Source organism: Pholcus phalangioides, unplaced genomic scaffold (genome assembly GCF_987345545.1).
Source record: "Pholcus phalangioides strain wild (caught in Gottingen) unplaced genomic scaffold, Ppha-v1.0 ptg000172l_1, whole genome shotgun sequence".
Classification (NCBI taxonomy): Eukaryota; Metazoa; Arthropoda; class Arachnida; order Araneae; family Pholcidae; genus Pholcus; species Pholcus phalangioides.
In genome coordinates this window covers 7748364-7764927 of record NW_028301637.1, presented here as the reverse complement: position 1 = coordinate 7764927, position 16564 = coordinate 7748364, and the positions used below count along the sequence as shown (strand labels likewise).

The 16564-nt window shown below is 41.4% G+C and overlaps 1 protein-coding gene across 7 annotated transcripts in view; it reads right to left on the bottom strand.

The window, feature by feature from the left end:
- LOC149063658 (multiple inositol polyphosphate phosphatase 1-like) overlaps window positions 1-16564 on the bottom strand; it is a 62671-nt gene that overhangs the window by 32272 nt on the left and 13835 nt on the right. For 2 of the 7 annotated variants that reach the window (XM_089255900.1, XM_089255899.1), the window contains exons 6-9: window positions 14942-15006; window positions 13298-13415; window positions 12962-13169; window positions 11426-11826 (exon numbers count right to left, since the gene is read on the bottom strand). The exons of 1 other annotated variant lie outside the window; for it this stretch is intronic. In XM_089255900.1, coding sequence (XP_089112026.1) covers window positions 11457-11826; window positions 12962-13169; window positions 13298-13415; window positions 14942-15006 — 761 coding nt within the window. In that variant the 3' untranslated portion in view covers window positions 11426-11456. Of the gene's footprint in view, window positions 1-11425; window positions 11827-12881; window positions 12898-12961; window positions 13170-13297; window positions 13416-14941; window positions 15007-16564 lie in introns of those variants that run through there. 4 more of the 7 variants (XM_089255901.1, XM_089255905.1, XM_089255906.1 and 1 more) reach the window with 3 other exon arrangements.

The window sequence follows — 16564 nt, the reverse complement described above, 5'->3', positions numbered from 1 at the left end:
GTGGGTGTGCAAGATGGCCATACGACCACATAACAATTAAAAAAATATATACAATAGGTGCTCGCGTTATAACGACCCTACGTTATGGCGACTATTCCATTACAACGACCTGTAGTGTAAGTCCTAAATTCTTTTCACAGAACTACTGTCAAATATGTTTTACTCTTGATATAACGAACCTCTCAATTTAACGTTCCTTTCCGACGGCACGAAGGCTGTCGTTATATCGAGCGTCGACTGTACTGTATACTTTAATGATTTTTAATGAGTTTATTATTTTCAGGTTTTCGTCCAGCAAGATGCATCAACACTCCCTGCTGTAGGAAAGATTGAACATATGGCGACGCATCCTTTCGTGCACACCGTTGTCTGATAGAGCATTTCCAGTCTCGGAGCTGTTATCACCTCAGAAGCGAGAAATAATCCAGAAGATTCCAGGGAAAAAAAAACTTTTACTTCGAACTGATATTTTTCTGCCTGAACTGATCAGTCCCTAATCATGTTCGCTCAATGGTTTGAATCATTGCCAATTGTGATTTCAGGTTGTTAAAAGATTTAAATTCATTCATATGTTTTATGATAATTACACTATAGCCGTGTTGGTTTCATTACGTGACACATATGTGCGTCTCTGATGAAACGGTTGAGTTTGATTTTCGTTCGGCTTGTAAGTTTCACACCAACATACGCCATTGTCCTGTTGGGTGAAGCTTGTTCATTCTTCTGCTTTTTGAATACAGATTTTTGAATTGGCCAATTTCAAGAGACAAAAATTCGCAGGAAAAGCATCGAAAATTAAAAAGTCGACATGCTTGTTGGCTAAGTTTGATGGATGAAGACGATGGTCAGAAACAATCATCGAATAGGGCTTGAACATTTCTGAAATGATACAGTTTCTTCATGGCTGTTGAAGAATGAGCAAGAATTAACAAGCCAATAACATTGCCGAGAGCTTTTCTGGAAGGATCCAGTTAGGGATTAGGTAATGTTAGTGTCACTCTCCAAGAATCTGGAATACATTTCTTTGATAATTCCTCTTCTTGCCGAAACATCCCCCCACTATTGTCCGATAGGAACCCTATTGGTACGCTGGTTTGTAATTCTGGTGATAGGATATCCATTATTGATTTACTTAACGTTTGATATTCAAGAATATTTTGTAGATCCATACGGATTGTTTCATTTCTGTTTGTTTCTGGGCTGTTTTCCTCTCAGAAATGAGAATCCTGAAGATTTCGGAAAATAAACTTCTACCGCTGAGCTGATATTTTTCTGCCTGGGCTGATCACATGTTCGCACAATGGCTTCAGTGATCCAAATAAGTGCCAGGTATTGCCAATTCATTTCAGTTCGTTGTGAACGATTTGAATTATTCCTAACTTTCATGATAATTATGATTGATTATTAACTCATCTGATTTAAGTGCATCTTGATGATTCGGTTGTGTTTGATTTCGATCTCAAAGGTCTGTAAGTTTCACACAAATATTTACCTATGTTATGTTGCTTCTTGGAGAAATTCCGGCGATAGGCCAACTTCGAGAGCCAAACATTCTGCAGAACCTTCCCTCGAAAATGAGACTCGACATGCTATTTTGGCGATGTTTGATGGATAAAGAGCCACAAACAACCATCGAATGATCAAATTCGGGTTTTCTTTAACTGTTGAATAATTTATAATGCAAAGCAGCGTAAGGTTTCTTCTCTGATAGTGATCCAATTTGGCTCCACTTCTCCAAAAATTTTGTAATAACATTCGTTGGATAATTCCTCTTGGTGAAATAATCGACCATACATTATCCGGTAGGAAACCTATTGATACATTAATTTATCATTTCAAGAGAGATTCGCTCAATTTACTTAACTTGTGGTATTCAAGCACTTTTTGCTGATCTGCGTAGTTTATTTCATCTCTGGTTGTTTCAAAGCTATTTCAATGTCGGAAATAAGAACTAATCTAGAAGGTTCCTGAAAAGTTTTTACTTTGAACTAGTATTTTTCTGCTTGAGCTGATTAGTCCCTACCACATGTTCAAACATCAGCTTGAATGGTCTAAATAAGTGCTAGTTATTATCGATTGCCATTTTTATTCGTTAGAAGATTTAAATAGACATATAAATCTCATGATAATATTATGAGAAATGATAAACTCGACAAGATTCCATGTGTGTCTCCACCAGCCATGATGAATCGGTTGAGAGTTTGATTTCGTTCTCGCGGGTCTCTCTTTAAGGTTTCACGCAAACATCTACTTGTGGGACATTATTATTGCGCAAAGCAACTTCATATTCATGGTAACGTAAGCTTTTCTCAATAGATGAACATCTATGAAGCGGTAGCTCTGACGAAAATTCGGCAGTAACACCCAATGGACATGAGAATCGACATGCGTTTGGATACGTTTGATGGATGTAGAGCCACAAGCGAACATCAAATAAGGTCTGAACATTTCTGAAATGATTCAGTTTGTTCAGAACTATTGAAGCATTTGTTAAACGAACAGTGAGAGGAGAAATATGAGGAGCTTTTCTGGAAGGGAACCACAGTTCGGAGTAATATTGGTTCATTATTCTCTTAAACAATTTTTTGGTACATATTTTTCATAGGTATTCTAGGTGAAATACCCTCACTATTGTCCTATAGGAAACGTGTTGATATATTAATTTATAACCCCGGTTATACGTACAGAGATTATTAATACGTAAGTAGAGATTATTAATTTACTTAACAAGAAATGTCATGCAAATTCCAATGACCTGTATGGGTATTAGTGATAGAGCATAGCATTGGTCGAGATATGTCGGGTGGATTCACGATTAAAAAGGGAGCCAAATCGAAATCAAACTCATTTTGGCGAAGCATTGTATGTTAAATATTCGATTTTGATATTCCTCTAGTAGCGTCGTATGTGCCTTACACACCATTTTTGGAACCTTATGGAGTGCCATCGGGTCATGGAATTTCATAAATTTATTATAATGTTGCTATATCTATAAAAATAATTTTATAAAAGTAGGGAAGATTCGGCCATGATTGTTCAAAGGCGTTGTTTGAGCCATGATTATCTAAGGAGATGTTTCCGCTTTGAGTATTCGAAGGTGATTTGGCCATGATTATTTGAATGTGAATCGGCCATGATTATTTGAACGTGATTCGGCCATGATTATTTGAATGTGAATCGGTCATGATTATTTGAATGTGAATCGGTCATGATTATTTGAACGTGATTCGGCCATGATTATTTGAATGTGAATCGGTCATGATTATTTGAATGTGAATCGGCCATGATTATTTGAACGTGATTCGGCCATGATTATTCGAAGGAGAAGAGTAGACGTGGTCCAGGTCCTGAACCACGGCAGAGAGCTCAATAGAGCCACTAAGCCGAGAGGGAAGATGTGGTTCACCACCTGGGCTATCCACATCGACACGAAGGGCTCACCAAGCCAAAAAACGTAGACGTGGTCCAGGACCTGGTCCGGTCACTGCAAACAACAAAGAGCTCACTAGAGCTAAAATATCATAGACATGTAAATTTTGAATGCTGTGAAATTTTGCTATTTGCAACTTATTAACTGTGAAACTTTATACATTTGTAACTCTTTTTATATGTTTTATGTAGTACATGCATTTGCCTTGTAATTTGTATATGCAAAATAAAGCAGCCGACACCACCCAGTCGCCTCATCCTCGACAATGGCTAAAATTGGCAATTGTCGACAGAGCCTGGGCGGTGCACGGTATGAAATGAAATGCTTATTTGAATTGTATGTTCCGGCCCCATGATTATTCAAGTAGTTTTTCTCTCGCGGAGAAACGCTTTCCCATGGTAATCCATAAGCTTATAGTTGAAGTTTAAATGGACTATATTGGGGCTGATTGAGCTTGTTATGAATGAGCAAATCCGCGGTAAAATAGATTGGATATTGATTTGTGAACATGTTACACGCACTTGACTACACTGTTCATAATGGAACTTCGTACTGATTTTTTTCCGATTCAAACCGCAACGACGACGAACTCTGGTGAGCATATTTCGCTCAATGGTCACTCATAACCTGACTACAATCAAAATAAAACAACGCTCGGTACCATGATGACAAAACAAATTCAACATAATGCTCTTTTTTGTTACAATACGGAATTATTGCTTAAATATAGACATTAGGAAAACGTTCTTCACTGATACGATAATCAAGTATCATGGTGGGTTCACATACATCCACGCAGTGACCGAAAATTTAGAAATACCCCCTTCCCTTTCAAACTTCGTCGTCCATGCAGCACGTGCACTGACGTAATAAACCGTATTTCCTGATAAAAAGCTTTCCTCTGGTCAGAAGCACCAGTTAACAATTTGCCTGCTCATGGAGGAAAACAAGACATTCGAATGACTTTGAACGCGGCATGATTGTAGGAACCACAAAGGGCGGTTCCCGTATATACGAAATCCAGCTGAGCACCGCTACCCAGTGGTTCACTGGGAGATATACTTGCAACGTTCATGAAAAATCATCCAATCCCAAAAATGTTAAGATTATACCCATTTGATTTTCAACCTCACCCCTGGACGATTTCGTCACCCCTTCCCTTCAGAAAGCCTTGATGCTGATTCTGGGAAATAAAAACATCTACGAAATGAATAATAAATCGAACAGTAATCTGTGAAGGAGCAAAAATGCTCATTTCAGAAAGCATTGTTGTCATCCCCGTTGTCTAACACAAGTCCCTATTATTGTGCCAACAATATGTTTTCTTTAACAATGGGACAAAATAGATTTTGATTGTTTGAAAACAATAGTTAATGACGGAATGAATGTTATAAAAGAGGGCGATAGTGTTCATTATGATTCAGTTTTAATTTTTTGTTTCCTTCAGTTAAATTCCAAATTGGGTTGGGATTTCACGAGACTGACACTATGTACGACTGAGCTTCCACTTGAGGGGTAACTTGCGAACTGAAGAGATGACCGAGGAAGCGGATGAGGGATGGCTGCTTCAATTCGCAGTTTGCTGTTCGCGAACCTGATTTAGAGCTAAGGGATAGAGGGATGGTGAGGAGGGCCTGGCTCTGCGAAACCAGCTCCCCTGCAAGCTCGGAAGTAGGCCCTACATGGTCAGTTGCATTAGAGCTGATTGTAGGTTAAGACGATGTCTCGACTGCGAGAGAAATTGGATACGGTAAGGTTGGTTAGAGGCGGGTGCGGGATGGCTATTGATCTTTCCCTGTCACAAGTTGTCAGGCCGGAACGACGCTTCTTCGTGTCTAAGCAGTTGTCTTGTGCAATCAGCTCAAATATTAATTGTGGGAGGGAATTGGTTTTTAACAGAATTTTTTTTAGTTTTTGTAATTTACAATTATTTACCTGTAAAAATTTTGGTATTTGTCTATATGTTTGACCAGCAAAGCGGAAATCACTATATATATATATTTATATCCCTTAATAAAGTTCCATATCCTTTTATATGAAACTAGCATAGTCTTCACATCGTAAAATAAAACAACTGAGTAGAAACATTTTAGGGGTTCTGTAGCTAGCGCAGCTGTAATGATGTGAAATTCCTGTGACGTCACGTCACAAACCCATGAAGAGGTCATTCCTAAATTGGAAATTATTTTTATCCCCATGTTTTAATCTGACTTTCACCCAAGTGATGCGATTTTCCACAAGAGGGGACTCGTTCATCTATCAGCTGGCAAAAAATCCATGTAACAAGACTTCAAATCTTACCCAACAAAATATTTGAATAGTATATACAGTCGAATCCCGTTATAACGAACTCTAAGAGACCGGAGGAATCACTTGGTTACAACGAAATTTCGTTACGAAATCCTTTTAAATGTCACGACCATGACGTCAGGTCGTTATTCTAAAAGGTTTCTTTTTTCACATGGGATCGTTCTCGAATTATCGTTTGGAAACTTTTTCATGCTGACATGTTTTTACCATCCGGTAACTTCTCTTGAAATACGAGTTCTTTTACCTAACCGAGAGAATTTTCCGAGCTGTAAAATAAAAGAGCTACCGCAAACGAAGTAGTCTTTTCTAGTAATCAAGTTTTCATTTATTCAATTCTTTTAAATACTGTATGTCACGAGATGGGTTCGGAGTTAGAATATCCCTCGATCTTTAATGACGTAATTTTGATTTTCGCCAATGAGCGTATCCCTTGGTAAAACCTGGGTACATTATGGAATTGTGCGTCCAGGCCGCGTAATCCCTACTCTCCTAGTAACACAGGAAGCATTAGCACGCCGGTGATTGGTTGCTCCGAGCAAAAAAGCTAGCAAGACGTCACGAGAGGCGGAGTTTTAGCCGAAACTGAATTTCAAAGTTCATTGGCAAAAAATGAAAGCATTTTCTATTGAGTCAGTAAATGATAACTGGGCCCAGCTTCGAAAGCCGTTATTATTGTCTTCTCGATGCACGTGGACCGCATTTGATTAAATCAGAAACAAAAGTGGTAACATTTTTTAGGGAATCAATAAATAACAGCAAAGATGGGGGAAAAAAATTGGATGGGTTTCTCAGATCAAATTGAACACACAACCTTCGGTACGCAGTGCCGTCTTAAGGCATGGGGCCCACCCGGTCACGGCCCGGGGGCCTCAAGAGAAAAGGGGCCTCACAAAACTGAGATCGTGTTGAAATTTTCAAGAATTTGCCTGGTAGGACCTCAGAAAAATTACTTGGCCCGGGGGCCCAAGATGCTCTTAAGACGGCCCTCTCGGTACGTGAGTTTCGCACTATAACCATTACTCCAACGGCGGACGTTGGATTCCAGCACAATTAAATGTATCTATTGTTAAACGTCACCAGGAGTGACGTCATGGGTCATCACGGCCAATCACGACGCGCTAAATTCCTACAATGTAGCTAGAAATGTTGGGATTGTTTATAAGCGTCCCCGGGCCGCTTAAGTGCTCTGGACCTGCGCCACGCATCACTCAAATGATCCGTAACTACGCCGCGGATCACTTAAGTAATTAGGGAATGTGCCGTGGGGGTAACTTCAGTGATGTAGAACTACACTGGGGAAACGTTTAAGTGCTCTAAAACTGTGCCACGGATCGCTTAAGTATTCTGGAACTGTATCGCAGGTTATTTAAGTGATCTGTGAACGTGCCACGGGCCTACTTCAGGGATCTGGAAATGCGGCACGGGCCGCTTAAATGTTCAGGAATTGTTCCACAGGCCATTTAAGTGATCTGCAAATGTGCCGCTTAGTTCGTTTTCGCAAAATTAGGTTTGATGGGACAGGCCACATCAGATAACCTTCAGGGCCACATTCAGGGTCCGCTGGCTAAAGGTTTACTATAGCCTATATGTCTTAAAGAGTAGCATGCGGGGACCCTCCCCCCCCCCCCCAGCGTCGAAGGTGGAATCGACTGATCTAATGTATATACGAATTGACATCATCATCATCATCTTGCCCCTCCCCCCCAGACTTCCAAGTCTATCTCCGCCTATGAAGAGTGGGTCACAATAAATTTCTTAGGCTTCAAACAACATTGAAATTAACAGAAAATCGATTATAAGATTGTGATTATACATACAAATACTTTTTACATTGAAAACATAAATCTTCGTCTGGAGGGGGGGGGGTGGCACACGAGCCTTCCTATGCCCCCCCCCCTTCCCGTGTACGTCTCTGATCCCACCAATATGCGTTAGGAGGTAAGGGGCAGTGCTGACGAAATTTTGCTGACAAGGGAGAGGGTCAAAATGACCTATATATTTGCTGACGTAATATTTATACGGCCCCCTACTGTCTCTTTTTGGACACGCAAAAAACTCACCGTGGATGTTGATGCTGCCATCTATGAGCTATCTTTTACATATGTTGTATCTTATGTATTTTTTAAATTTGAATATTCAAAAATTATTTTTTATATGCTTTCACAATTTTCACAATTTGGAAAAACCATTGCCGATGGCAATTGCTGGACCTAAATAATGATTTCTGTAACGTTATGATGTTAAGATATCGATAATAAGGCTCATTGCGCACAAATTATTTGCGTTCATGTTGTTGTTCATGTGCAGATAATGTGAAAAATGATTTGATGAACAAAAATCATCGAATGCGGTACAATCAGGGCCGCAACTAGTGGGGAGGGGAGCAGACGGATCTCGTGCTCCGGGCGCTAGACCCGAGGGGGTCGCAAATTTCATTCTGAAACCTCTCCTTCAACATTACAAGGCCGCGTCAAAATGCGCACTTGCCCCGAGTGACCAAGTATCTAGTTGCGGCCCTGGATACAATGCTTTACTCATTGTAAATAGTACATGTGCTCAGGGCCGAAACTGGGGGCAGAGATGAGGGTGATTGCATTGGGAGGAAAAATTTAGGGGCGGCGAGTTTTAAGGGGAAAACAAAGAAAACCATTATATAAAATTATCGAATTTTAAATTAGTTTGGAGCAGCAAAATCGTTTGCCCCATCCGGGCGTCAAAAATCCAAGTTACGGCCTTGCATGTACTTGACTACATATTATCACCGATAGATGGCGGTATGATATTGGAAATTTGCGCCCCTCCCCAAAATATCCGACCACGAGCAACACACGGAGGATAAATAATAACCTAAATAGTATATTTTTAGGTTATTATAACTAACCTATAATAGTATATATATACCGAGAAGGTGTTGCCACGAGCTTTAGAAGGTGTTGCCACGAGCCGCCACTGATATATAGTATTAATAATAACTGCAATGGTCTCCATTTGCAAATAAACGAAATTCTGACAGCATAAGATGCGTTTAAAGTACATAATTGTTGCACAGATTCGCAATTTAATTGCAAAACAAAATATTATACAAAATTTACGTACTGAATTTAAATCTTTAGGAAAAACTAAACAGTTGATGTTTGATGGGCTTTATTGAGTGGTCCGACACTTCCAATATTGGTCGTATGAGGCCCGCGGACCAGCTCCTGTTTGCCACTCCCCTACCATTAGCTGAATCTCTCGGCGTTCCTTGATTGAATGCAATTTCGTAACGCACACGAAAATGATCCAACCAATCATTCGAGGCTTTACAGTTGATGAGTTCTTCAGAAGCTTCTCGAGCTTTTTCTTCAGGTCAATTCTTGGTTCTTGCTGAAGAAAACCAATAGTACATGACTGATGCGTGTCTACACATCAAGTCCTTCTGCCTGCAGAAATTTTCTCCTAGCTCCGCGGTCGGCAAACTCATTAGTCAACAAAGCCAAATATCAACAGTACAACGATTGACATTTATTTCGAGAGCCAGATTTTTTAAACTTGAACTGTATAGGTAGGTACATTGTTATTAACTTAATTAGGGTACTCCTAAGCTGACCTTCCCTAAAAACGTCCTCGATCTGATCGAGGTACGTTCGCTGAGGTCGACCCCTTCAGACTCTCCCATCCACACCAGTCTTGTATATGAGCCGATGTTGGATGCGAGATGGAGAGAGGTGGCCTCTTATGGGAGACTCGTCATGAGAGGTGGTGAGCTAGGAGCGTCGTCTTCAGAGGTGTGCCCCCCCCCCCTCCCTGGTGGATGGCTCTTAGCAGTGTTGACTGATGTTGGATGCGAATGGAGAGAGGTGGCCACGGGAGACTCGTCATGAGAGGCGGTGGCCCCAGGAGCGTGGTCTTCTATGATCTGGCCGAGTAGAGGTTGACGTTCCTTAGTATGGTAAACATTGCATAGCCCCCCCCCCCCTTATGTTCCTAGAGGAGACTCGTCTTTTGCGTCTATCTACCCCGAGTATCTTAAGAAAAAAACCTCGTTTTGGACAACTTTTTCCCCTAACTTCCTAGTTTCGACCCATCTAATTGGTCGCGGAAGTGTCATATGACAGCAGCGTCAGGCTTTCGGTCCGTGAAAATGGTTACTCGCTATGGAGGGGGGAAAGGAGCGAGAACAAAATGGCCAAAATGCGTGTCTAAACATGATTTTTTCAAAAATCTGGAGCTCCCGAAACTGGTATTTTGTGGAAGAGCCGCATGTGGCTCGCGAGCCGCGATTTGCCGACCGACCACTGTCCTAGCTTTTTCAGCCGCTATTCTTGCCAGTGTTCCTTTTGCTTCAAAATGGCTTCAAATTCTCCTGACGTTGAATTGATGTGCAACAGAAGTCGGTTTTTTTTTCGATTCGGAATCTCTTCTCTTGGTGATGGACAGTAACGATCACTAGAGCTGACCATTTTTAAGCATCGTGAAATCATGTAAAATATACGCGCACAACCAGCAAATCGCTAAGCAGGGGTTCGAAATACATTTTTTAAATAGTCTTCTTGCCGGGCTTTCTTTTTATCTATCCGTAAAACCGGGGTGACCGTTAAGAGGAGTTTTACTGCATTTATGGAAATGTATTGTCTCATTCACACACAGAACAGATTTCGTTTAGCGGACCCACTCATGATGTCAGTAGGTTATCGTACGTTTTATATACACGTAACTTTTATTTTTCGATCTATTGCTTGAAAATTCCTAAAATATGACCGGATCGCTCAAAAACGCTTAAAACATGGACCTAAGAGTTTGCGAACTATTTGCTCTTTTTCGAAGCCACTTACATAGTACGCATAATTAACAATGCTTACCATCCATGTTGCAGTTTTTCTTCAAAAAGACACGTATTAGCACGTGGAAAGAAAATTTCTCTTTCATTCAATTCATCGGCAAATTCATAATTTCGTCGGTATGTGCCTCTCTCTATACGAAGCTAAACGTCGTAATCAGCTGGCAGCGGCCATTACTGTGAGGAAAAACAGCTGTTTTCGCTTCCTCTCCGTAATAAAAGTGTATAAAAGCAAAATATTTATCAAAGATTGAGATTTTCTTGTTTATATTCGGTTTGGGATTGGAATGATCATCAGCATTAAAAAGTAAGAACATTGCACCATATAGCAGGCATCTTCAAACCGTTTCTCGCGAGCATCATGGTGCTCCCAGAGTGCTCGATGGCTTCCGTCCGATTTCGTGCTCGCGAGCACTTGATCAACGTCCCGATTGAACACCTTGTACGAATTGCATTCAAGGACTGAAATCATCCCGATTTCATGCATTCGCATGTCAAACTTGCCATAAGGGGTGCTCCCTCTTCTCTTTATGATCGGTACATGTAGTGCTCGCGACTTGGAAAATGTTGAAGACCTCTGATCGACAGGGTTATACTATAAGTACTAATGCGGCCTTTATTTCATTAACCCGTTTGCCATAGAAATATAGCTTGAATTTAAACAAATGCTCGAAATTCGTTCAAAAATTACTGTGTATTGAAAATACACAGTGTGTCACAAAATAATTTTTTTATACTGTCCTCTCGTCCCCTAATTTCCAATTATGTATAAGGAATAAACTATTATTGTAATTCGGTGCGCATGAGCTTTCTTCTCATAATCAACGAAAGGCGTGTGCAAGAGATAAGTAATTGAATATCCAAGCTTGCGTTTTGCAAACGCGTGATCGGCGAGCATTATTTACAACATGTACAACACAAATCCTTGATGCTACAGGTGCCGGAGAGAGGCTTGTAGGTCTTCACGAAGTCTTCCAGGTCACAGAACGGACTCTTGCATCCACGTATCGTGACCGGTCTCTCGTTGTGCAAGGTCAGCAGTTTGTACTTCGCGTCGTCACATCGGTGCAACACGAATGCCAGGTTGGTAAGGAAAGGCGATATGAGTGTCGTCCTCCATTCCCGGTTGGCCATGTTGCACATGTTGTCCGATCTCAAATGTGTCGAGTCTTTGAACATTTCGAACATGGTGAACATGTTTTTCAATTCTTCGGCGTGAGTGACCTGGATCAGTGCCTTTTGTTTTCCGTTTCCACTCACAAAACGCCTGGAAAATGAACAACGACATGAATATCCAGTTAAAAACCAGTTTAAATAAAGCATTGAATTTTTTTTTGACCGACATTCATTTAATTATTTCAGTAGAATTTTAAGAGTCACTATTAATTCAGAAATCATTTCTTTCATTAAACATGGCTTTTTGTTAGTTTATAAATCACTAGGGGGCAAAGACTCCTCCCCCCCCCCCGATGCCTTCGGTGTCCAACTCCTCCAATGCACCAAACTACTCGTTACACCTTCTTTAATTATCAAGCAAAATATTCCTCAGGCACTGCACAAATGCCTGCAAAATAGTCATTCAACTGCCAATTTCCCACTCTGATTTCAAAAACAATGCACTGCTATCATAAATGCAGCACAATACTCGATACACCGAAATACATACGTAATATACCACGATAGGCAATACAGCACAATAAATAATGCGCCACTATATACAGTGCATCACAGTAAGGAATGCACCACTATATGCGGTGTATCACAACACGCAATGCACCACCATCCGCAATACAGCAAAATAAATAGTGCTCCATGATAAGGAATGCACATCACAATACGCGATGCTTCGCACGATAGGCAAAGTACCATAATATGCAATGCACCACAATACACCGTAAGCACTGCATTACATTACAATACACAATACAGCACAATATGCAATGCACCACAGTACGCAATGTATCGCATTAAGCAAAGCACCACAATACCATATACAGCACAAGAAGCAGAAAAGGCACGACATTATAACAACCAATACGGCACACGATGTACTACAATACGTAACGCAATGCGCCACAATCAGCGATGCACCACCATACGCAATACAGCACAAAATACGCAGTACACCACAATACGCAATGCATACTGCATTGATGCATAACAATATGCAATGCACCATATTGCAATGCGCCACAATAAGCAATACAGCAGAATAAGCCGTAGGCACATGATAATAAGCAATAAAGAATAAGAAACTTGAAAGAAGCATCAGGCAGTTGAGTGTGTAACCCCCAAAGAGATACAGAACTGAAGAAATATTACCAGGTCTTATTTGCATAAGGATGGGCGCCGATCTCATTTTAGCTTATATCTATCGTACCAGGTAATTCATATGTACTCACTCCAACTGACTGGTCAGGCTGTCGGGGATTACGCAGGCACTTTTCCGACGATTCATGTCACTTCCGTATCCGTCTTTCCAGTAATACTTTAGGTCTTCGGCATACTCCAGCACTTCCAGCTCGTCGCTCGAAAACACTGAGCACCACACGTCGTCAATTTCTAGGGCGTACCCGAAGCGACACGAATCGTACATGCCGTTCACGTCAGCTGCAGCAAAAAAAAAAATACATAGACGAAAAATCAATCAGTGGCATTGTTTATTTCATGCGGCATACCATTTTCATGCATTTAAATCACGTTGAAAGCTTTGTATTCTGGTACAGCGTCGGACATACCGTAGGAGACATTAACGCCGAGCCTCTTCGATACGCTTCTTATGAGAGCAGTGATTACGGGACCGCTTTTGAATTTCCGTTCCTCAGAGCGATCTTCGAATGACTCTCCACAATGTTTCTGAAGAAGAAAAGGAAAGTTCACATGGGTTCTTTTTATACAGGGAGGTCATAAAATAACTTTTCTGATATATTGAGCGACCGCCGCAAAGACCAACAAATTTCGAATGAGAAATTCGAGGTGCTTAAAGAGCATGCGCTCAAGAATGAGAAGAGAACCAAAATCCAAGTTCCATGGTATGGTTACAGCAACCATACCATGAACTTGGAACCAACCAGAATTTCGAGAAATTCAAAAGGCAAAAATCATTTTCACACTTTGTTAAGGGATCGGTCTAGTGAAAAACTATGAATGGCGTTAGAACGGTACCTGTATCACCATAAGCGCCGGCGCATGACGCAGATTAATTAACAAAGATCTCAGAAGGTCATTTCTCCCATTGCCATTGGATATACTGCGAAAAAGGGTAAAGATATCGCATGCGTCGGCCTGCTGTATCCAATGGCAATAGGTGAAATGGCCTTCTCGAGTGACGTCACGAGCTTCGTGCGGAGGCCTTTTTCTTTAGCTGGTGTTGGACATAAGCACTTCTAAATTCTCGGAACACGGGAAAAACTTCGTTATAAGGGGAAAATTCGCAACATCTGTGTTCGTTATAAGTGAGTTCGACTTCCAAAATTTCTCAACTAGGCGCAATTCCTTGTTGCGTCTGATTTTGTTGGCGTAGTCATTTTAATATACTGTTGTCTGCGTTGCATTGTTGCAGCTCTCCCTCTGTTCCAAAATTATTATTTAGTGTACTGCCGGCCAGTTCATGAACTGTCCAGGCTCCGTACATTGGCATATCTATGGAAATATTTTACGCAAAGCAAGTAAAATGTTGAAATGCAACTATGTCATTTAAAAATTGTCTCCATTCAATGATATACAGGGTGTCCCATAAGTGATAGCACGACCTTTATCCGATCAACCGTCCCTAGTAGAGGTGATTCCAATTTAAAAAAATGCTCAACAGACGTTCAAAAATTACCTGTTTTGAGACTGAATATACAGTGTATAACAAAATAAGGAAAAACTTCTAATTAGAAAGTTGTTGCCCTGTCTCTGCTGAGTCAAACAAAAATAATGTTAAGTTCCCAAGTGCAATATTCGCTGAGATATCCGAATTCAAAAATCGGAGAAAAAGTTGGGAAAGGATGGCATAAATAAGGGAAAGAAGCGCTGTGAGTCCATTCGTTTTGTTCTTTCATCGCTTTTCTTCGATTTTTGAACTCAAATATATTACCGAATATTGCACTTAGAAACATGAAAACGTTTTCTCTGTTGGCCTCGGGGGATATGGGGGATACGGGTGGCAACAACTTTCTACTTGGAAATTAGAGAACATGGGAACCGTAAAAAAAATTTTGGTTTTTCATTTTGTGACACACTGTATATTTTCACTGGCACAGGGTAGTTTTTGAACGCCTGTTGAGCATTTTCCAAAATGGAGTCGTACATCTACGACAGACGATTGATTAGATGAAGGCCGCATCAGCACTTACAGGACACCCTGTATAAATACTAATATATGGTCGCCATAATACCTGATACATATCACATTCGAATGCGAAAAACAGCGTTCGGTTGTCCACGTGGCCTATAAGTTTATCTGAAGTTGAAAAACAAACATTGTTTCGATTAATTTTTGGCATTTAGTAATATTTTATTTCATCAATCTGCAACAATATTTGTGCATAAATTATGTAGATATAAATTGCAAAATGCCAAAGACTGTGTAAAGAAAAATTTTAATGAAAATTTAATGAGGAAAAAGCAAACATTTCTTAAAATAATGGTTACAACAAGCTACGGTTCATTCACTACGAATTATGGTCTTCCCATAAATTCGTAAATACACTCATTGCCATAAAAATTTGCGCACCAAGAAATAATTGTGGGATCGAAACGAAAGTTGGCCTGAAGGTACATGTCGGGCAGATATGCAAATGATTAGAAATGCAGCGTGATTGCGCATCGCGTAATGCCACTAGAGGGCGTTGAACTTCGTTCTCCTTGGAGTATAAAACAGGTAAGCAGAGCTTGCTGGAGTGTATTTAATCGTTTGCAAAGGAAATGCTGAGGTAGACATGCCGTTACGCAGCCGTCGAAGACCATATGAGCAGTTGTCAGAGTTCGATAGGGGAAGAATCATCGGGATGATGGAAGCTCGGCGAGTAGTTCGTCAACTAGGCCGTTCTGATTGTACTGTGAGGAGGTGGTGGGACCAGTGGACAGAAGAGACATCATTTACACGGCGACCAGGTTCAGGACGCCCTCGACAGACCAGTCGTCGAGAAGACCGTCACATCATCCGAAACGCACGCGTAGAGCCAACTGCCTCATTGGCCGCTATCCAGACACAGGCAGCAGCTTCACTACGGGCCCCTGTGTCTTCCCGAACCATCGCAAGGCGCCTGACTGAAGGACATCTGGTATCGCGGCGCCCATTACGTGTGCTGCCAATGACACCCACCCACCAACGCCTCCGTTTGGAGTGGTGTCGAGCACGACGGGATTGGACTGCAACGGAATGGAACCAGGTCGTCTTCAGCGACGAATCGAGATTCAACTTGAGCAGTGATGACAATCGTGTTCGTGTGTGGAGGCCCCGTGGTGAACGCTTCCATCCTGCCTTCGCTTTACAGCGACACACCGCTCCCACAGCTGGTGTCATGGTATGGCGTGCCATTGCTTACGATACACGGTCACCCCTAATATTGATCCATGGCACAATAACAGCCCAGCGGTACGTCCATAACATCCTTCAGCCACATGTGTTGCCACTCGTGGCAGAGGGCTCCCAGGAGCCATTTTTCAACAAGACAATGCTAGGCCACACACAGCAAGGATGTCACAAGACTGCCGTCGCCACATTACCACCCTTCCCTGCTCTATCCCCAGATTTGTCACCAATCGAGCATATCTGGGATCATTTGGGACGGCAAGTTGGACACCCTACGAGGTTGGTCGAACTAGAGGCGCATTTACAGCAACTGTGGAACGAGATGTCTCGGAACATCATACGTAACTTGCATGCCTCGATGCCTGCTCGTATCGCATCGTGCATTCGCGCTAGAGGGGGTCCAACAGAGTACTAAAACTTCTGTTCATCTGTACTTTTTTCTGCAATAAATTATCCTTTTTCTTGGATTTTCTAATCACTTACT